Source organism: Neovison vison, chromosome 14 (genome assembly GCF_020171115.1).
Source record: "Neovison vison isolate M4711 chromosome 14, ASM_NN_V1, whole genome shotgun sequence".
NCBI classification, from domain to species: domain Eukaryota; kingdom Metazoa; phylum Chordata; class Mammalia; order Carnivora; family Mustelidae; genus Neogale; species Neogale vison.
In genome coordinates, this window is record NC_058104.1 from 35842466 (window position 1) to 35864058 (window position 21593).

The window sequence follows — 21593 nt, forward strand, 5'->3', positions numbered from 1 at the left end:
GAAGTTGCAGGGATCAGTGGCTGGGACCCAGACCAGGGGCCCCAGGGTCTTGGCTGCTTGGAACTACCTGAGTGGCGGTGGCGCGCGCGCGCGCGCGCGGGAGCGCGGGAGCGCGCACGAGGTGGGGAGCGCGGGAGTGCGAGCGAGGTGGGGGGCAGCGCGGGAGCGCGCGCGAGGTGGGGACGCGGGAGCGCGCGCGAGGTGGGGACGCGGGAGCGCGCGCAAGGTGCTGCTTAGAAACGGGGGCGGTTGGCTTTTGATTCTTAGCCTCGCGCAGGCAGGGGTTCTGTGACACTTGGCGGGGTAGTCCGGCTGGACTGGACGCTTTCTCACCGCGGACCAGGGCAGTTGTATGACCGCCAGATGTTCTCCTGGGCTGGTGGTCTGGGCTGTGGCCTAGGCCATACCCTAGGGGCCGTGGACAGCAGCCACACCTCTTTGACCAGGGACATCTCTGATATTCACAGACATGTGCTGGGGAAAGGGACTTTCCCTGGGGACACCATGGATCTGGCTGATGTCATCTCATCCCAGACTCAGATCAACAGACGCCTCCCTGAGACAGACACACTGGAGGCTGAAGTGACTCACTGGAAGATGTTGTGCCCGTGTTCCACCCAGGGACCAAATACCGTCGACCCAGAAACAGTGTGGACACTGAAGAGCCACATCAGGGACCTACAGCAGAAGCAGATACGGGACATGGACAAACATCAGCTGGAAGTGGCCGTGTTGCAAAACACCCACCGGCAGAAGCTAGCAGACCTCACTGACCGGCACCGCAAACAACTAATGGACTATCGACGACAGGTGGAAGACCTGCAAAACCAAGGTGCTGCCGGGAACGTGAACCGTGACCTTCTTGAGGAGAGGGAAAGGGATCTCAGAAGGCTGAAGCAGCAACTTACACAAATGCAGCGGCTGAACGACAGTCTGAACAACCTTGCTTCGGATCTCCGAGCAGAAAAGGAGAAGTTGGTTCGTGAGCTCCGACAGGCAACACATCAGCTGGAGGAATCCGTTCTGCGCAACAACGAGGATTCCCTAAAGAACAACGTTGCCGTGAGGGCTTTAAAGGTAGAGAAAGGACGGTTAGTGGCAAAACTGTGTCGGGCCGAAAAGAAGCTTTGCCAACAGAAGACCGAACAAAGCCTCAGAGAACGGGCACCGGCAGATAATGGCCATTTCACTAAGCTCGGTCAGGAGAAAGACCTGGAGATACTCCACCTCCGGGAGAGGATCGAGCAGATGGACGCAGAGCATCAGGAAACGAAGGAACTGCTGTCCTTTGCTTTGGAGGAGCACAAGCAATTGGCAGAGTGCCTTAGGGAGCAAGAGGAGTACATCAAAGAACTCCGAGAAAGGCCAGAGCTTCAGGAGGAACTCGGCCAGTCGACCGAAACCTTCAGAAGCCGTGACATCCTACCCCCATCCGGGGAGGACAAAGACACGCGTCTCCCATCCACGACAGACCAACACCCTCGTGTGGACGAAGACCTGGAGCGCCTCACCCGACAGAGTCGCGCTGTCCCTCTGGTTGACCCGAAAATCCTCGAGGAGATTGAAGAACTCGAGTGTGAGGTCCTTCAGCTCAGCAGGTTAAAAGATGATCTCGAGGAGGAAATCCAAGAACAACAGAAGATCATTCACAACCAGCAGCAGGGGAAGAGAGCACTGCTTCAGGCCTTACAGGAGCAGAAGGAGAAGGTGGGCCGCCTTCAACACCGGCAGGAGGCGACGAACGCTGAACGCGCTCAGCTCCTCGCGGCCAAAGACGAGCTGATTCGGAATCTGCAAGTCACGCTAGAAGAGCTGAAAGCCCAGTTGCCCGACGAAAGCCCGCACATTCCGAGGCAACCCTGGGAGGATGAGGAAGTGCGAGCAAGCCAGCCTCTCCCCAGAGAGAACGGAGGGGACGAGCGTGATCCATCTCAAGCTGAAATTCAAAGGCTAGTCCAAGGAATCAAAGAACAGGAACTGGCGAGGCAGCTTCTCACTGAAGAGAACATCCGACTGACCGCGCAAGTGGATCGGCTCTCCAAAGAGGAGATCGGGAAACTCACTCGGATCATCCAGCAAAAGGATGTGGAGATTCAGGGTCTCTCCAGCAGAATCTCTGAGGCTTCTCACAGCCAGAACAGGCACGTGCAACAACTTCAGCAGCAGTTGCAAGAGTGTGCTTTGAAAAGCGAACAGATCTTGGCCATCCTGAACGAGAAGATGAGGGAGAAGAGCAATCTGGAAAGGGACTATCACGAAATGACCGATCGACTTGCTGCCAAGGAAGCAGACCTCCAGAGGGTGCAAGAGGAAAATCAAAAACTGTCCACGAGAGTGGAAAGCAGCGGCCAGGAGGGGTGTAGCGAAAGGATTCGGGATCTGGCCCACGCGGTTCGAGAAAAAGACCTGGAAGTGGAGGCGTTAAGTCAGATATGCCAGACTTTATGGAGGATCCTGCAAACACCCAGCCCTGGTCATGAGGTTCGAGGAGGTCGAATCGATCAGTTCCAGCAGCTTCTCCAGGAACGGGACACGTTATCACAGCGAGTGAAGGTCATGGAGGAGTGGAAAGAGCAGGTGCGGACCACGGTCCAAACTCTGAAGCGCGAGTCACCCCAGCTTCAGAGAGATCTGCGACAACTGCAGGCGTGGGCTCGCACCAACAGCGAGAACGTTCTGAAACTGCAGACAGCCTCTCTTGACCAGATCCAAACTTCCCAAGGACGGGACGTAAACTTACAAGAGCTAGAGAAGGAACTGGCCCAACTTCAGCTCCGCATCGGGGAGCTCTGCAATGCCGAGGACCTCCTTTTAGGGAACCTCGATGTGATTTTCCTCCAGACCTCCAGCGACTCCCTGAAGGCCGGGAAATCTGACCCAGTGAGGGAGTCCTCTCAGGTGATCAGAGAGGAGGTCGAAGAGCTCAGAAAATCAGGGCAAGGAAAAGAGACCATGATTCGAACCCTCCGGGAAGATCAGCAGAGATGGATTGCTTCAGGGGCTGCCACGGGGGAAGGAGAAGGCAAACCACGGGAACACGGCGATTCCGATTCCCACACGGAACAGCTGCAGGAGAAACCGGCCGTTCTACAAAACTCCCTTCGGGCTCAGGAGCTCCGAATCCAAGCGGAAAGTGAGGAGCTGCTTTCTTCACAGGAGCAGCTCAGTGGCCAGCTGAGTGAGAACGAGCTGCTGAGGCAGGCAGTCACCAATCTGAAGGAGAGGATAGCAGATCTCGAAGTGGACGTGTGTCGGCTGAAAGAGGAAAACGCAAAGATCGTGGAACGATCTAGAGAAAAGGACATGGAAAACCAGGCGTTGCAAGAGACAAATCGGCTGCTTTCAGTGACGCAGAGAGAGGCGGCATCCCAGCATGCTGCGATGAGAGAGAAGGCACTGGCCCTGGAGCAACTGTTGCAAGAGAGAGAAGAGGGCGAGACCGGGGAATTGAACCGGCTCGTCGACGCCGTTCGGTCAATGCAGGACAAGGCAGCTGTGTGTCAACGGGAGAGAGAGGACGCCGTGTCGGCACTGACACAGAAAGAAACGGAAACCTGCGCCCTCCAGAAGGAGGTTCACCGGTTACGAGAGAGAGAACGGCGCCTCACCCAGGAGCTGGAGAGAGGGCGGCACCTCGCTGCAGAAGCCCAAGATTCTCGTCGCCGGCAAGCTTTGGCCTCCGAGGACCAAGTGGCTCAGCTAAGAGAGGAAGTGACGGTCTTGCAGGGAAAACTCGCTTTGTCTTCCGCTGCCATGGAAAAGGCCGGCCACGGAGCCCGTCTGCAGGCAGAGTCGCTGCGGGCGCAGTTGCACGTGGTCACCCAGCAGAAGGAGGAAGCTGTGCTCCGGCTCGCCGCCTCCCAGGAAGAGGGAAGGCGCTGCCATCAAACACTAGCGAGCCTGAAGCTGGAACTGGCCGAACGGATGGAAGAGGCAGACGCCCTAGAAGGAAAACTGAAGTCCTTACGGGGACGTTTGCATCAAACAAATGCCGACTTGGAGGTGAAGGAGGACCAACTCCAAGAGCTCAAGAAACAGAATGAGGTCCAGCAGGAAATGCTGGAGGACACACAGAAGAAACTGATGACCTTTGTCAGTCAGTCCGAAGGAACGGTGGACAAAACCCTCCTAAGGAGACTCTTCGTGGGATCGTTCCAGGCAGCTGATGCGGAACGGCAGGAAGCCTTGAGGTTGATGGCAAGCACGCTGGGGATCCGAGAAGACCAGCTGCGGCAGCTGCGCAGCCGAGAGCCCGCGGGTGTGCCCAGCGGGGTGACTGGGGGGCCTGGACCCAGAAGCGCCCCCAGCACCCCCGCGAAACCAAATCACCGAGCTGTGGCCAATCGTTCCTTTTCAGAACTTTTTGTCCAGTTTCTAGAAGTGGAATCTCATTCGGCTTTTCCAGCGCCCAAACCCTCTGCTCGTGACGTGAAGCCCCCAGACTCGGGAGGAAGGGGAAAACTGCCTAAGAAACAAGGCCCATCACGACTGAACGCTCCCCTGGCATCCACACCCGGAAAAAAGGAGGTCAAGCCCCGCACCACAGCTGTGTCTCTTATTGACCCACCCGGACCGGAAATGGATGGATCGGAGCACCTTCTTCTAAATGCTGTCACTGATGCTTTACCCACGTACACGCCGCGTATACTATCGCCTGCCCAGAAGGTTGGAAAGGCGGCGGCCAAAGACCTCTCCAAGAAATAGACGACTGTGCGCCAGAGTGACACCGCGCTTTGAAGATCCCAAGTCACTCTGTGTGTCTACCTTATCTCCTAATGTTCTTTTTCAAAATGTCAAATGTTCACGGTTTTGCTTTCAGCTTAAGAAACCTATTCTTTTATGACTTAACAAAAACGGGGATCCTGACCTGTGACCGGATCCTAGGACCCCGGGATCATGACATGAGCCAAAGACAGACGCTTAACAGACTGAGCCACCCAGATGCCACAGCAGGGGTGACGTTCCTAGGACAGTCGACACTGATGGCCTTGGAAGCTGTGGTCTGTAATGCTGGAAGGTGTACACAAGGGCCAAACCTCTATGTATACCCTATGCAGAGAACACATCAACTTGTTTCAGTGTTCCAAATGGATCAGACAGACGAGCGCACAATCCTCGGATGGGAAACGAGGTGAATAGCACAAAAGTACACGATGAAGATATGGTTAAAAAAAAAAAAAAAAAAAAGTAAGTTCGCTTTTCCCAGCTAAGTCTCATTTCTCTTGGTTTATGTTTTATTTTCTAATTTTTAAAAATCATTTCCTTTTCTGTTGTCTGCAAAGGCACGCTATGGCTAACCTGATTTCTCTCGGGCCTTATGTATGTTGGCCTGCTTAGGAGCATGCTATTTATTCTCTGACTTGCTCCCCCCTCCAACCCCGCCGAATCACTCTGCCTTGGAGACCATTTGAAATGGGAATGAATGCCATCTTATTCTTAAATTGAAAACCCAGCAGCTGATGGTTCTACCCTAAGCTATAGAAGTAGCTCCTCTTGATCATCCTTTAAGCGGTTTTTAACTGGAATGTCCATGGTCAACTCCCTTGTTCATTTCTTCAGGAGCCCCTTCAAATCTTCATTGGCTGGGTCATTGCACAGGCTGTCAGGGAACCGGAGTTTACTTGGGAAGAAACTGTGCCTGGTCCCTGTGCTAAGGAGGGCTTGTTGGCCAGGGGATCTGATCTGTGGGAGCAGAGCGGGAAGGGAACTTGGAGTGAGGCCATCTGAGGCCCTCCAAAGTTACCGGATGCCAAGACAACACTTCCTATGGAATCTTCATCTCAGGCTTTCCATCAGAACGGACTCTGATATGCGGACATCCATTTCCTGCTGAGACGCTTAAGGCGTACGACAGGGGCTTCTCTAGGATGTGAAGCTGTCATGTGACCAGGAGGGAGACGGGGGTCATCAAATCCAAAATGTAATTAACTTCCATTGATGTTCACGCAGTTGATCCCAAGGGAATCGCTGGCTGGTCAAGGGCTAGAAGGAAGAGCTGACGTCCTCCAGCACCATGGAATCTGGCAATGCACTGTGGACAGAAGCCCCCACCACCTCCACCTGCAGGTAGGATATGCAGACTTTGGCTTCAGCCTGTAGCAGGAAGGCCTTGGGAACGGTATTAAGCTGGTGGCGGTGGGGAAGGGGGGGGTTTCCCATGACCCAGAGAAGAACAGACAGCTGGAGAGGAAGGCTCAGAGTCTGTGAGAGATTCTGTTTCCAGGAGAGCCCAGTGCATGGCCAGCAACTGCTGCTCTCATGGTCTCTAACCAGGGCCGAGGAGGGCCGTTTCTTGCATTGGGAGCCCACGGACGACTGACAGATAGCGTGGGTGGTCCAGGGACTCCGGGAAGCAGGAGAGGAGGCTGCTACAGCCTTTTGACCGGGGCACGAACAGGTGGTTTTTTCCTCAAGCTTTTGTTTTTGTAGTTGAGAGAGCGCTCTGGCTGGAAAAGGGGGTGAAAGGGAGAGGGAGAAGCAGGCTCCCCGCCGAGCAGGGAACCCCCCTGCCAGGCTCCATCTCAGGATCCCGAGATCAGGACCTGAGACAAAGGCAGACGCTTCACCAACTGAGCCACCCAGTCACCCTCAACAGGTCAATTTTGCTGGCCCAGATCCTAGAGCCTTCTGTTGAGGGGAGACCCTCCCCCCTCAGCGTGGGCTCGTTAGCGAGGAACAGCTGAAATGGGTTTCTGTAAAATTTATAAACAAGGTACATGTTGCCTCCAGTACCCAAAGAGTACTGAAAGATGTTGGACTTGCATGTCCTTTTTTCTTCTTAAGGATTTTATTTAGTGACTTGATAGAACACGAGAGAGAGAGAAAGACACAGAGAGAGAGTACAAAGGGCTGGTAGGGGCAGAGGGAGCGGGAGAAGCAGGCTTCCTGCTGACCAGGGAGCCTGATGCAAGGCTTGTTGCCAGGACCCTGAGATCAGGATCTGGGCCCAAGGCAGACCCTGGACTGACAGAGACACACTTTGTAGGTCCTTAACAAGCGCGTCAAACAAATATCCTCACAGTAGGATCTCCTGAATGTGATGTCCCATCTGTATTCCTGAAGACAGATGAAGGCGATAAGATCCTGCCCACAAAGTTTGCCTGTGAGAGCAGAGCGGTTTGGGTGCCCCGCGCATTAACAAGGTAAACCCTGCCTCCTTCAAGGTCAAGGCACATGCCACTGAGAGGCACCGAACAGACCATACTGGCCAAATGTATTACAGCAAACTATTCACCATCTTTCAATTTGTGGGGCTCCCTCATGGCTTTTTAAATGACTTAATTCCAAAGAGAAAGCAAGAGAAAAAGCTAGCAAAGGAGCGGGGGCACGGGGTGGTGGCAGGCACAGAGAGGCAGAGGCAGAGGCAATCCCAAGCGGACTCCACCCTGAGCACATAGCCCGACCTGCGACCCTATCCCATGACCCTGAGATCCTGACCTGAGCCAAAAGCTCAACCCACTGAGCCCCCCAGGTGTCTCCGGTGTTTTCAGGGTACAGGGCTTTATTTTATCAGGTATGGGAAGACAAGCAGATCTACAAGGAACTCTCACAACGCAAAAGCGTTCATCGACTCCCTGATCCCGAGAAAGGAGGTCCCGAGAGCCATGGAGGGCCACCCAGGGAAGCACCAGGGGCGGTCAGGAGAAAGAGGGACTGAAGGGACAGACAACACGGGCAAGACCCTTTACTGTGGTTTCCGTGGCAAGGGGCAGGTGAATCCGGGTCAGCCCATTTAAGACTGCCCAGTCGGTGTCACGTCCGTGGGTTCCGGGACACGGTGGTGTCTGTCTGGAGTAGTCTGTCCCTGCCCCTGGGGTGATCAGGGCAGGGGAGAGTGGCCCAGAGTAAGAGTTTCTTACAAGAGGTGGCTGGGGGTAAAGGCTCCAAATTGGTTGCTTTACATGTGAAAGCTCTGCCTGTAGGCAAGCTGCTGACCATCTCTAGGAATTCGGTAAGTCTGCCAGGCAAAGTCCCTCCACCAAAGTCAGCAAGGCCCGAGATGTCAAAGCAGGAAATACAGAAGGTAGAATCTATGGTTATTGTACTCGCTACAAACAGAACGTGAATGAAGTCCCTGAAGGTTAGCCAACCGGTGCATCTTAGCAACATCACACTTCATTCAGAACCTATGTCGTAGAGGCACAGAAGGCCATCGGCCTCCTTTGAATTTTGCCAATTAAATTATTTTAGTGAATTTATGATTTCCTTTTTATATTTTGTGTGAGAGATTTGATGGATTCATTTAAGAGGGCGAGAGAGCGAGAGAGCGAGCAAGCAAGTGGGACAGAGCAGGGCCCAGCGGGAGGAGCAGCAGGGAGAGTCAGAGGGAGAAGCAGACTGACTCCTTGCCCAGCAGGGAGCTTGACATGGGGCTCTATTCCAGGATCCCGGGATCAAGACCTGAACTGAAGTCAGATGATTAACCACGTGAGCCACCCCGGTGCCCTTGTCAATGCTGGATTTACAACTGGCTCAAATTCTGAACCCATGTTGAATTAGTCGTGCCCCCCCCCCACCCCGTATTCAGTTTTCTCTCCTCCACTCCTCCTTTGCTTGGGTTTGTGTCTTCCTGGATATACTTGTGGGCTGGGGGAGTGTCTTTTGCCCTGCTCCTCGTTCTCGGTTTTTTCTTCCAGAGAGTCTCAAATCCGCATCATCAGCCCTGGGGCTTCTGTCGCGGCGATGGTCGTATGGTTTCCAGTCTCCTGGCGTAAGTCCAGGTGGGAACTGATCCCCTCACTGTGCCATTCCCACATTTCCCTGCGTCGGGGCCTCCCTCCTTTGCACCCACAACACAGAGGGTCACCCCCAGGGCTGTGCTTGGGGTGTGCTTTCCCCCAGAGGATCTGGACGTCAGCATCAAGCACTGACCCAACCCCCAGTCCCTGGAACTGAAGCACACCAGTCAGCATGTCCTGCGGTTGCCAACCTCAGGGGGGAGCCCTGGAGACCAAGACAGGCCACATGCAGGTCACATGGCGGAAGACCCAGATACAGTCCATTCTCATCCATTCTCACCTTGCTGGCAAGGAGGGGACATTCGTTTGGAAATGGATGGCGACCTCCACGTGAGGTAACAGAACACGGGCCAACACGCAAGCTGGCCAGCGATGGCCAGTTCCCTCCCAGATCGTGCCTGTCACCTCCGAAGCCAGTTAGTTAGCGAAGGAGCAGGTCAAGCTGACCCCCGCGTCCTCATTTAACATAGGGACACCGTGTGTGTGATGCCGCCTGTTTGAATCACCATCTCCTCAGGTCCCCGATGAGAGAGAGAGACTCCTGCTCCAGACTTGTGGGACGCCCTGACACCCGACACGTGTGATTGACAACAGTTTCCTAGTCACAGACCCTCGCGCTTCAGGGGAGGAGGATACCACACACCGTGCAGGACTGCACAGACATCGCGCGTGAGAACAGAGAGAACCAGCAGGGCCTCGGAAGGCAAGACTTGCTTCTAGAAACCAGAGGGTGTGGCAAGTCCTGGTGCCCACGGGAGGGTGTGAGTGGCTGGCCTGGGGAATTCAGTGGGCTTCTAGGGAACTGAATGCTGCTCCCCAAAACCCAATAGGCACTAGGGCTAGTCCCTAGGAGGAGAAGGGTGTTTGGTGAAGAGACCTCCCCCGTGAGGGAAGAGGGAGAGGAGAACGTGCATGACGCCATTCGGGTCCCTCCTTGATCTTCCGGGTGTCACACGACAGCCCTTGACACGGAATCTTAATTGCAGGCCTGATGCCCCAAGAGGGTACGACAAATTCTTCTAGAACTAATAAGGCAACTTCACAGAGAAACAGTATACGGGATAAACACATAAAGGTACGCGGAATTCCTCTATGCCAGCAACGAATATGGAGGCTCCACAATCAAACACACCTTCACAAAGAAACTACTTCGTACAAAGAAACTACTTCGGGATAAATCTAACAGTGCCTGTCCAGGCATCCCACGCCGAAAGCTCTTTAGCACTGATAAAGGAAGTCCAAGATATAAATCAATGGAGAGATACACCATGTTCGGGCCTGGAAGACTAAGCATCGCCACGATGTCGATTCTCCCCAGACTGAGAGAGAGATTTAACGCCATTTCTATCAAAATCCTGTCAGCTTCGTTTGTTTTCGTAGAGACAGACCAAAATATTCTAAAATGTATGTGGAAGGACAAAGGAATTAGAGTAGTTTCGAAACCGGTTTTGAAAAGAATAGTAATTTGGGAACACAAGTGTTTAGAGTTTCCGAACTTAGTAGTAGTTGTAATAAGGAAGCCCGTGTTGGTATTTGCAGAAGGACAGTCCCACACAACAGAACAGAACAGAACAAAGAATCCAGAAAGAGTCCCCACAAATATGCCCACCTGAGTTTTGAAAAGGGTGCTAACGCAATTCCATTCCAGACAGCTCGGTTTTGTACCGACTACGGCCACCTAAAGCTTGCGATGAACTCAGACAGGCCACCCTCAGAAAACAGCAGCAGCAGCAGCAGCAGCAGCAGAGGAGGAGGAGGATGGTGGTGTGACCGAGGTCCTACCAGGTGGGAATGGGAGAGAGACTGTGTGCCCAGGGTTGTGTGGGCGGGGCCCCAAGACCCATCCAGCGATGCCTTCCGAAGGCCAAGGCCGAGGGAGCAGGGCAATTGTCCATTCAGCGTGTGGGCCCAGCACCCATGAGCGGGAAGGTGGTTAGGACAGCTGACGGGCGGGGCACTGAGACACTTCAGCTGAGTCTGAGCAAAAGCACCTCCCGTCTTCCAGGCTTCTGTGAGGCTTGCTTCTTGTCTGGCGTCTCAAGACCCCACAGCCTTGTCCCGGTGGGCGCAGCACCTCACAACCTCCAGACCCATGGCCACTGGTCGGAGGACACCCCTTTGCAGCTCCTGAACGTCGTCCTCAAGGTCGGCGCGGAGGACGAAGAAGTGAGCAGCCCTTGGGAAGATGCTTCTCTGCACGGAGGTACCTGTACGGCATGACGTCAGGGCCCCGTGTCTCCGGGGGGCTGGGGCCTCGCTGGGAGGCGGGCCTGTGTCCCAGAGTACACCGGTTTGCCAAAAGGTAGCCGTCAGCTTGTGTGCCCCTCCTTTCGCAGCTCAGAAGAGCCCAGAACGGGGCTTCACTGACGGAGCTGCTAACTCTGTGGGGGGCCTGGAGACAGCGAGAGTGGAAATGCGGCCGAACCAGGCAGATGAGGTTTCAGCCTTGTTGGGGCTCAAGTCCTGCTAGAAGAGACCGACTTGAAGCCAGTAAGTGGAATGTTGATGAGGGAGGAGTTCCGTTCTCCTTCTTGAGTAGCTTCCGTTCCACTGTGGGTTGTCAGGATCCCCGCTGTGCACCTGAGATCAGGCCAGTCAGGGTGTGTGTGTGTGTGTGTGTGTGTGTGTGTGTGTGTGTGTCAGTGTGAGTGTGTGTGTGTAGGGGGAATGGCCTTCCTTTTGGGTGGGTCGTGGCTATCAGTGATTAGAACACATGATGAACAGGACTGACGGGATGCGTGAGGGACTCACCACCTGGCTGGCAAAGACAGGAAGGAAATAACGACCCGTGAGATTCGTCATTACTGTTCTGCATGGAGTGCTGAGAAGTACAGGGTGCATTAGAGTTTGTAATTTCCCGAGGAATGTTTAAGCTGAGACCAGGAGGCTAAGAAATCAAGGCGGATGTGGGAAGGTGTTCAGTTAGGGCCGGGAAGGATGTGTACTGTTGAAGGAACTGAGAGAATGTCCTTGAAGCTGGGGCCACGTGGGGACCGTGGGGTGGGGAAAACCAACGTCTGGGGTGACGACTTGTCGCTTTTGTAGGGTCTTGGAAATGAATCATAGTGATTTCAAACATGGGGTCCAGACCCCGAGCAGATCCTACCTCTGCCTCTTATGAGCCGTGCTGCTAAAGCATTGTACGTATCCGTTCCCTGATGGGACAAATGGGGATGACGAGAATCCCACTTCATAGATGACTGTAAAGAGCAAGTGACATTGAACATTAACAAAACACTTAGCTGTGTATTTCTTCACTTCTTGAACTAACCACCACTGACACCTCCTGCATGTCCGACATGGCGCTAAGTGTTGAAGACGTGGTGGCAGTCCGTGGTGACGTTTGTGAACATCAATGGACTCCACGCAACTTCATTTCTTCTCCAGATTTCAGATGCTGTTGACCACATGTGTCACACTGTTGAATTAGAAAGAAATTTTTCTCAAATGGACAGTTATTTGTCCAGAGAGTCTGCAGCGCCACTGAAATGACGAGAGGGAAAGAAAATGCTTTTCAGTACCGTGTCCCACTGAGGTGTGCCTACAATGTCCTGATAAATTGAGTTACTTAGTATTTGTGGGTAACCGTTTGTGGGAACTTGCTTCAAGTCAATGGACTCTAGAGTAACTGAGACACAGAATACGGACAGAGAAGTAGTATGGCTAGAGCTTGGCTTTTCTGGACTCTCTCTGGGACAGGTGTTTTGTTCTGTTTTGTTTTTGTTTTCAGGTAGGAAACATCTTTATCATTGGCCTTGATTCATTCATCACATAGTGTCCAACGTGGATTCCGTATGCTGACAACCTGCCTGGCGCATTACTCCGCTGGCCGCTCCGGTCCAGACGTCAGGCCGTCCCCCGAGGGAAGCCGACCCCACCGGCCCCGAAAGTTCATGCTTGGGGTGCTGAGCGCCAGGCTGTCCCAGGAATGGGCCCCTTGGTCCCTGGCCCTCTATTCCGGCCAGCAGTTCTGGGGAGGCCAAGGCTGGAGCCCGACACTCTCCGTGGTTTCGTGATCGTTTAAGAAAACAGAAGGGACAAACGTTTCACCGTCTTTAAAAACACAGGAGTCTGAGGAGAGAAGCCAAGGTCCGCCGCTTGGCAGCTCCGCGGGAGGACGAAGCATCCGTGTCCCTTGCTGACCCACGCTGCGCCGCCTCCTCATGCCCACGCGGAAGCACGTTTTCAGGCGGCAGTATTGGCACAGGTGGTGCTGGTCGATCTGGCAGCGGCGGTCGGAGCGGCCGGTGTAGCTGTGGTTGCTGTGGATGCCTCCGCTGGAAGCAGCTCTCGCAGCCCTGGCAGGGGAAGACGCTGTAGTGCTTGCCGCTCGACATGTCCCCACACACCACGCAGTCCACCTGCAGCTCCGGCTTCGCCAGGCTCGGAGTCGCTGGCGGCGCCCGCGGGGGAGGCCCAGGAAGCTGCTGGAGGCCTGCAAGGCCCCGCGGCCAGCACTTCCCGAGCTGCCGCCCCCTCTGTGGCCGCACCTTCCCTGCCTGGGCCTCAGGCGGGGCCCCAGCCTCGCTGGCCTTTGCCGGGCCTTTGCCGCCGCCGCCCACCCTGGGAGCCGGCCTCGAGCTGCAGCCGGTTTTCTCTGGGAATAGTTTTTCTCCGTTCTCTGCTCTCCTCGGTCTCAGTTTCCAACGCCTTCCTGCGTCTGCAGCCCAAACGTTGTAGGGGAAGTTTGGGTTTGGAATGGCAGGCTAAATAGCTGTACCCAACCCAGTGCAAACCAGCAAAGCATGAAGGACTTTGGGGATTTTTTGTCTTTTTTTTTTTTTTTTAAAGATTTTGTTCACTGGACAGTGAGAGATCACAAGTAGGCAGAGAGGCAGGCAGAGAGAGGGGGAAGCAGGCTCCTTGCTGAGCAGAGAGTCCGATGCAGAGCTGGATGCCAGGACCCTGAGATAGTGACCTGAGCCGAAAGCAGAGGCCTTAACCCACTCAGCCACCGAGGCGCCGCCTGTGGCCACTTTTTAAAGAAAAGACAGATGCTTCTGTCCAACTCTAGACTCAGGGAGTCAGAGCCCTCTGGGATAGGCCACAGGGTACAAGGACCAAGCATGTTTACCATCTAGATGCATTTCACGACAGCTTTTTTGGCACTGGGCTTTCCATTATCTGAAAAAACATTCAGCGAGATTGGGAGAACCCAATAAACTAACGTTCGATGTAACATTTAGCAGGGCTCTGCCCTTCAGGGTCTGGGATATCGCGAGCTACATGTTTGGTGTAACGTGTTACACACCCTTAGGTCTTGTCAGAAAGGGATGGATCGGGGCGCCTGGGTGGCTCAGTAGGTGAAAGCCTCTGCCTTCGGCGCAGGTCATGATCCCAGGGTCCTGGGATGGAGGCCCGCATCGGGCTCTCTGCTCAGCAGGAAGCCTGCTTCCTCCTCTCTCTGCCTGTCTCTCTGCCTCCTTGTGATCTCTCTCTCTGGGAAATAAATATCTTAAACCTTTAAAAAATAAAATAAATTTTAAAATTTTTAAAGACTTATGGACTGTTTTTTCTTTTGCTTGGTTTTGTATATAAATTTTATGTATTTAACAGAGAACGAGCTAGACAGCATAAGCAGGGGGGACAGCAGGGGGGAGAGGGAGAAGCAGGCTCCCCGCTGAGCAGGGAGCCCAACAAGAGGCTGGATCCCAGGACCCTGAGATCAGGACCTGAGCTGATACCAAGAGTCGGACTCTGAGCCAAACTGAGCCACCCAGGCACCCTTACAGGACCCGCTGTCTTAGGAAAATAAATGGCAAGGCTAAAGAAAGAGCAGGGAGAAAGTGAGGACTGTCATTAGAAGAGGCTTGTGAGACCTGTTAACCAACGGCAAGGTAGGGGTCTTCTTCTCACTCAGGATTTAACAGATACAGAGAGTCGAAATAATTGTGAGATAATCAGATCAATCTGAACTGTGACTTGACACGTCATGCTATCGAGAAACTATTTTGAAATGTTTCAAGAGTGATGAGTCTACCTCTATTTTGAAATGTTTAAAGAGTGATGAGTCTACCTATGTGTGTGTCGCACAAGGGCAGTTTTGTTCCCTGGGAGATGTTTGGCAACATCTCGGACATATTCGGTGGTCAGAAGCAGGAGTGAGGAAGACACTCTCCCGCCTCTGGTGTGTGGAGACCATGGGTGCTGCTAAGCATCCTAGGAAGCTCAGCACAGGGCCCTCGGCAAAGAACGATGGGGCCCAAGATGTGGGGAGCGCCAAGATTGGGAAACCCCGTTCTGGAGACACATGTTCAAGTAGCTGTGGGTCAAATGACAGGATGAAGATATTTGCTTCAAGGGGCGCTTGGGTGGCTCAGTGGGTTGAGCCGCTGCCTTCGGCTCAGATCATGATTCCAGGGTCCTGGGATTGAGCCCTGCACTGGGCTCTCTGCTCAGCACGGAGCCTGCTTCCCCCCCTTCCCTCTCTGCCTGCCTCTCTGCCTACTTGTGATCTGTCAAATAAATAAATAAAATCTTTAATTAAGAAAAAAAAAAAAAAGAAGAGATTTATTCAACACGGGCCTAAAATTGGTAACAACGTAAATGTCCAACAACATGTGAATGAAGAAACAGACTGAGTATATCCAAACAAGGCCAATGCTATACACCAGTAAAGAAAGAATGAACTACGGATAAATGCAACAAACACGCATGACTTAAACGCACCGTCTCACCAAAAGCAGCTAAAACAGTACACACACTATGATCCTATCTCAATGAAATTCTATTTAGAAATTCTGTCCTATATATATAGTGAGAGAAAGCAGCCTGTGGTTGGCAAAGAGAAGGGTAATGGTGGGGTAAAGGAGTGGGAAGGAGCATGAGGAAACTTTCTGGAGTACTGGAAATGTTTTCATCGGACCATGCTGGTCGTGGTTCTAAAAATGCATACGGTTGTCCAAACTAAAATTATGCATGTACACCTGAAACTAATGTAACACTGCACATCAAATATACTAAAAAATACAAACAAAAAGCCATACACTTAAAATACACACACTGTACCCTATTTCCCTAATAAAACTGACTGTAAGAAGTATCAAGAGAAGAATCCCGCTCAGAACTACGTTAGAAGGAGTAAAATACCTAGGAACAAATTTAACCAAGAAAGTGAAAGACCTGCACGCTGAGAACTACAGGACACTGATAAATGAAACTGAGCAGATGCAATTAATGCAAGGATATCCCGTGTTCATGTACGAATGAGTATTATTAAAATGTCCATACTATCCAAATCATCCTACGGCTTCAACGCTATCCCTATCAAAATTCCAACAGCATTGTTCACAGAAAAAGAACAATCTTAAAATTTGTATTAAACCGCAAAACACCCCAAATAGCAAAAAATAAAACAAAAAACAAAAAACAAAAAAACCAGGAGGCACCACCTTTCCCAATTTTAAACTGTTATCGCGAAGATACAGAAATCAAACAAAACGGCATTGGCCATCAAAACAAATACACAGATCAATGAAACAGAGAAGAGTTCAGAAATAAACATATATATATATATATTAACCACATATAACAAAAAAGCCAAGAATATGCAATAAGGAAAAAAAAGAGTAACCTCCATAAATAGTGCTGGGAAAACAGGACAGCCACATGCAAAAGAATGAAAGTGGACCACTACCTTACACCACAAACAAAAATTAACTAAAAATGGATTAAAGACTTGAATGTAAGACCAGAAACCATAAAACTCCTAGAAGAAAACATCGACAAGTAAGCTACTTGACTGAGGTCTTGCTGACAATTGTTTGATCTGGCAACAAAAGCAAAAGTAAACAACTCAGACTAAATCAAATTAAAAAACTTCTGCACAGCAAAGAAAAAAACAAAATGAGAAGGCAACCTGGTGAATAGGGGAGAGTATTTATATATCGTGTATCTGCTCAGAGATTAACGTCCAATAGCTATACAACAGATACCGTATCGATGTAAGACATACATCTATCTATATCTTATACAACTCGACAGCAAAATATAGGATTTTAAATATATGATTTAAAAATGCCCAGAGGATCTGAGGAGGCATTTTTCCAAAGGAGACATACAGATGGCCAACAGACACATTAAAAAAAAAAATGCTCACCATCACAAGTCATCAGGGAAATGCCAATCAAAACCATAATGAGTTCTATCACCTCACACCCGTTAGAATGGCTACCATCAAAAAGACTAGAAGAGCAGACTAGAAGACTAGCAGTAACAACTGCTGGCAAGGAGGGGAAGAAAAGGGAACCCTTGTGCACTGCTGGTAGCAAGTATATGATGTAACCACTATGGAAAACAGTATCCTCAAAAAGCTGAAAGTAGAACTACCATAGGATCAAGCAATTCAACTTCTGGTTATTTATCTAAAGGGAACAAACACGATCTCCCAGAGATATCGGCATTTCCATGTTCACTGCAGCACTGCTGACGATAACTGACATATCTCCATCGACAGGTGAAGGGATTTTTACAAAAATCAGAGACACGTGCACATATGTGTGCATGCACATGCACTCACACACAATTGTTCAGGCATAGAAAAGAATGAAGTTTTGCCACCTCTAACAACACAGATGGACCCTGAGGGCATTACACTAAGGGAAGTGAGACAGAAAAAGATACATACTGTATGATCTCACTTAAACATGGAATCTTCAAAACAAAAACAAAAGCAGAAACAAAAACAAACCACCCTGAAAAATACTATGAACTCACAAATACAGAGAGCGGATTGGTGGTTGCCAGAGGCAGGGTGTAGGGGTGGGTAAAACAGGTAAGGCAATCAAAAGGAACAAACTTCCCGTTATCAAATAATTAAGGTCTGGGGATGTAATATACAGCTCCCTATATGACTATAGTTAATACTATAATATTGCATACCTGAAAGTTGAGAGTCATTTTTAAAGGTTCTTATTAAAGAAGAAAAAAAAAAAAAAGATGATGTTAACTAGACTTACTATGGTGATCATTTCACAATATTGACAAATATCAAATCATGACATACATATCTGAAACTAATATTATGTTATATGTTAATTATACTTCAATTTCAAAGAGGACACTCATTTTTCAAAAAGTACCTTGATTGGGGTGACTGATGTTTTATAGGTCTACACTTATGTCAGGACTTAATAAATTATACACTGTAAATATGTACACTTTATGGGATGTCAATTCTAATTCAGTAAAACTTCAAGGAAAAATAAAAAACAAACAAAACGAAAAAGGTGCCTTGAATAATTAGTTCCCTCTTCCGTTTCTCATAAATAAATTGCTACAGACAAACACTAAAAATGTAGATAACTTTAAAAAAGAAAAAACTTGAGTGAGCTGGGAAAACCGCTTAAACTGAGCCTATGAAACCAACAACAGATGTCCTGACGTCCTTTTCAACTGTGAAACAATAAATATTAGTCAAAATAAGGATCTAGACGGGAAAGCCCACTGTACCAGGAAGTTTCTGACCTAATCTCATTGTCCGCCATCTCTTCCCCAACCAACTTCCAGCCACCAGTGATCATTTAAAACGTCTAGACCTATATAATACTTTTGAAGGATTAAAGAATTTGGCACTCATATACATAAACTATACTTTTTTCCCCAAGGATCTGAGAGAGAGAGAGAGAGAGAACGCACGTGTGCGTGAACAGGAGAGGAAGAGAGAATCTCCAACAGACTCTGTGCTGAGTGGGGAGCCTGAGGCGGGGCTTGATCAAAGGACCCTGGGACCATGACCCGAGCTGAAGGCAGAGGCCTTAACCCACAATGTTGAAAATAAACATTTTTAAGTTGGTTCTAGGCAGACACATGGGAATGACATTACACTTATACAGAGCTCTGATCAGACATGGCTTTCAAACACTCTCTCTCTCTTTTTTTTTAACTAAGAACATGTTAATGGAGGAAAAACACTTGGGAGAGTTGGTGAGTTTGCAACTTACATCTCCAGCTGCGGCAGCCTGCGAGACGGTGTAAATCGCCAAGGGTCCAGAATCTGAGTAACCGGCGTTAAAAGCGGAAACCTGAAATACAACGAAATTTTACTGTCTGTCATTTGACCAGGGAAAACAGGGCCCAATTTCCCAAACAGACAAAAGCCTGGGACCTTCCCGGTACAAGCCAAAGAGATGAATTACGATTTCACGTAACCAGTTCTGGCAAGGGCCGCAGTGTTTTGGATGCGGGTTACTTCTTTCAAAACCATAATGGTTTTAACATTTTTCACTTAAATCTTTCTAAACCAGACTGCTCGCTTTACTTTTCTGCTGGTATTTTCTAACGTTCTTTGATGATTCAAGGTTAACGTAAACATTTATTTACGAACAGTATTATCACAGCGGCAGGAGGGCTGAGTGGTACACACTGTGGGCTTCAGTATCAGACAAGCCCGCTGTGTTCCCCCTGCTAGTGCCGAGGACCCCTCTTTTTGCCAATTCACTCACACTTCTCCGACAGACAAAAGTCAAAGGGCTGGGGGAAAATGCTCAGCAGACGTTACCAGATATCCAAGGGAGCCGCAAGTTCAGCCTCAGGACTGGGTATTGCTGTCTGCAGTCTGAGCAGAGTGTTACGCTCCCTAAGGTGAACACGAATGCTCAGTGTCGTGTCTCCCAGTGTTTATATGGGCGCTTTACACAAAGATCACCTAGGCTGTTTTTAAAAGTACAGACTTTCAAGTTCCTGTAACAGATTTACTCCATCAGATCCCCATAGATGCAATCCGGAAAGCCGCATTTCAAAAACAATTCCAGGGGATTCTTAGGCATGTCAAAGTTGGAGAACCACTGGCCTAGCCCATAGAAAGCGTAAGAAGAAATGCTCTTTAATGATTTGAAGTTTAATGACCATTTTGAGACTATCCTATTCATACCTCCAATTTCTGGCCAAATGTTAAAGTAGGAATTTCCATGAAATGACATCACTGATCAGAACTGAACTGCAGCCACCCAAAAGCATCCTTGACATTCAGAGGTAAAGAGTAGCGTGAAGAAAAGAGCAGCATGAGCGAGGAAAGAGGAAACATAGAGGGAATTTAAAAAGCGGCAGCTAAATTTAATAAAGGACTAATTTAAGATTTTCAAACAATGCTCCGGGGAACTCAAGAAGGTTCTACAGAGAAAATTCCAAGGCATTCAGTGTCAAGTAAACATTAAAAAATTTCTTTATAAGCGAACGCTTTTGGTTTAGCATTGCAGCTGGGAAACTGTATGGGATGAAAAAGGTTCCTCTGCTTTAAAAAAAAAAAAAATTTTTTTTTTTTTTTTTTTTAAACCATTACTTATGGGGGGCCTGGGTGGCTCAGTGGGTTAAGCCTCTGCCTTCGGCTCAGGTCATGATCCCAGGGTCTTGGGCTCAAGCCCGGTATCAGGGCTCTCTGCTTGGTAGGGAGCCTGCTTCCTCCTCTCTCTCTCTCTGCCTGCCTCTCTGCCTACTTGTGATCTCTACCTATCAAACAAACAAATAAATAAATCTTCAAAGAGGAAAAAGAAAAAGAAAACCATCATTTAAGAGAGAAAAACCCTCTCAAAGCCTGAGATACGGGAGAACCATTTTAGATTTCTAAATCAACATGACCATATATAATGAACTCTGCTCAAACCAAAAGCCTGATTTCTGGCCCGAGACCCACACATACACCCTACACATCTGTTTTGTGAACGAGATGCCTACAGGAAAATCACGTTGTCCTTCAAGTAATGATCAAGTTCCTTTACAAGAAAGCTTGGGATTCCTGCCTGTATGCTAATTTACAAATCTTTTGAGCTTTTACAAAATGTAAAAAGTAAATAATCCTATAAAAACTGTTCATCCTCCAGAGCACTTTCTTCCCTGTGAAAAGCATGTTCCCAGGAGCGCCTGGGTGGCTCAGTGGGTTAAAGCCTCTGCCTTTGGCTCAGGTCATGAGCCGAGGGAAGGAAGAAAACTCAACCAAGAAACACCTCTGTAAGAACCCGGCCTATATAAGAACATGGCACAGGGTGGCCAAAAAGTCAACCGTGTCTAGCCTTAGATCTGTCCGTAGGTATGTTGTAGCGGGCAAGGCCTTGACTGCTCTTGTCTGGAATAAAATTTAAAAAGAAAATGAGACTAAGAAAGAAAAAAAAAAAAAGTAAAATCAGAAAAAGCAAAATAAAAGCAATAAAAGTAGCTACCATGCGTGGGGGCGCCTGGGTGGTTCAGTGGGTTAAAGCCACTGCCTTCGGCTCAGGTCATGATCTCAGGGTCCTGGGATCGAGCCCCGCATCGGGCTCTCTGCTGAGCAGGCAGCATGCTTCCTCTTCTCTCTCTCTGCCTGCCTCTGTGCCTACTTGGGATCTGTCTGTCAAATAAATAAATAAAGTCTTAAAGGAAAAAAAAAAAAAAAAAAGCTACCGGGTCTTCAGCGCTTCTCATATGCCCACTGCTACTCATCATCTCATGAGTTCTCTTAATAATCCAGAGAAGTTATCCCTTTAAAAACATGGACCTGGGGGATGCCTGGGTGACCAAGTCGGTTAAGCTGCTGCCTTCAGCTCAGGTCATGATCCCAGGGTCCTGGGATCAAGTCTCACATCGGGCTCCTTGCTCAACGGGGAGCCTGTTTCTCTCTCTGCCTCTGCCTGCCACAATGCCTGCTTGTGCTCTCGATCTCTCTCTCTCTCTCTGACAAATAAGTAAATAGATAAATAAAATCTTTAAAACAACAACAACAACAACAACAAGGACCTGAGGCTCCAAGAGATCCAAAACAGCTCAGGCCTGCCTGACAGCCCGACAGTGCCAGAAACGCTCCTGTACAAATTAACTCACTCACTCCTCACTACAACCCTATGAAGTCAGGACTGTTATTATTCCCATTTTTCAGATAAGGAGACA

General features: G+C 49.8%; 2 protein-coding genes across 36 annotated transcripts in view; one reads left to right on the forward strand and one right to left on the reverse strand.

Moving 5' to 3' along the window:
- Positions 1-13569, forward strand: part of LOC122895785 (thyroid receptor-interacting protein 11-like) — a 294071-nt gene extending 280502 nt beyond the window's left edge. For 14 of the 23 annotated variants that reach the window (XM_044233482.1, XM_044233486.1, XM_044233487.1 and 11 more), the window contains 5 exons: positions 468-5187; positions 5950-6066; positions 6986-7142; positions 8384-8720; positions 9256-9437. In XM_044233482.1, the coding sequence (XP_044089417.1) occupies positions 468-4704 (4237 nt within the window). In that variant the 3' untranslated portion in view covers positions 4705-5187; positions 5950-6066; positions 6986-7142; positions 8384-8720; positions 9256-9437. Of the gene's footprint in view, positions 1-467; positions 5188-5949; positions 6067-6985; positions 7143-7513; positions 7648-8383; positions 8721-8812; positions 9074-9255; positions 9438-10386; positions 10524-10743; positions 10942-11074; positions 11229-12468 lie in introns of those variants that run through there. The other 9 variants (XM_044233471.1, XM_044233473.1, XM_044233479.1 and 6 more) reach the window with 9 other exon arrangements.
- The window catches only part of LOC122895788 (aquaporin-8), a 182923-nt gene that overhangs the window by 44141 nt on the left and 117189 nt on the right, over positions 1-21593 (reverse strand). For 7 of the 13 annotated variants that reach the window (XR_006382285.1, XR_006382283.1, XR_006382282.1 and 4 more), the window contains one exon: positions 18680-18760. Coding sequence is in view for 2 of the 13 variants with exons in the window: in XM_044233496.1 (XP_044089431.1) it covers positions 18680-18760 (81 nt within the window). In the remaining 11 variants the exon portion in view is untranslated. Of the gene's footprint in view, positions 1-18679; positions 18762-21593 lie in introns of those variants that run through there. The other 6 variants (XR_006382288.1, XR_006382290.1, XR_006382289.1 and 3 more) reach the window with 3 other exon arrangements.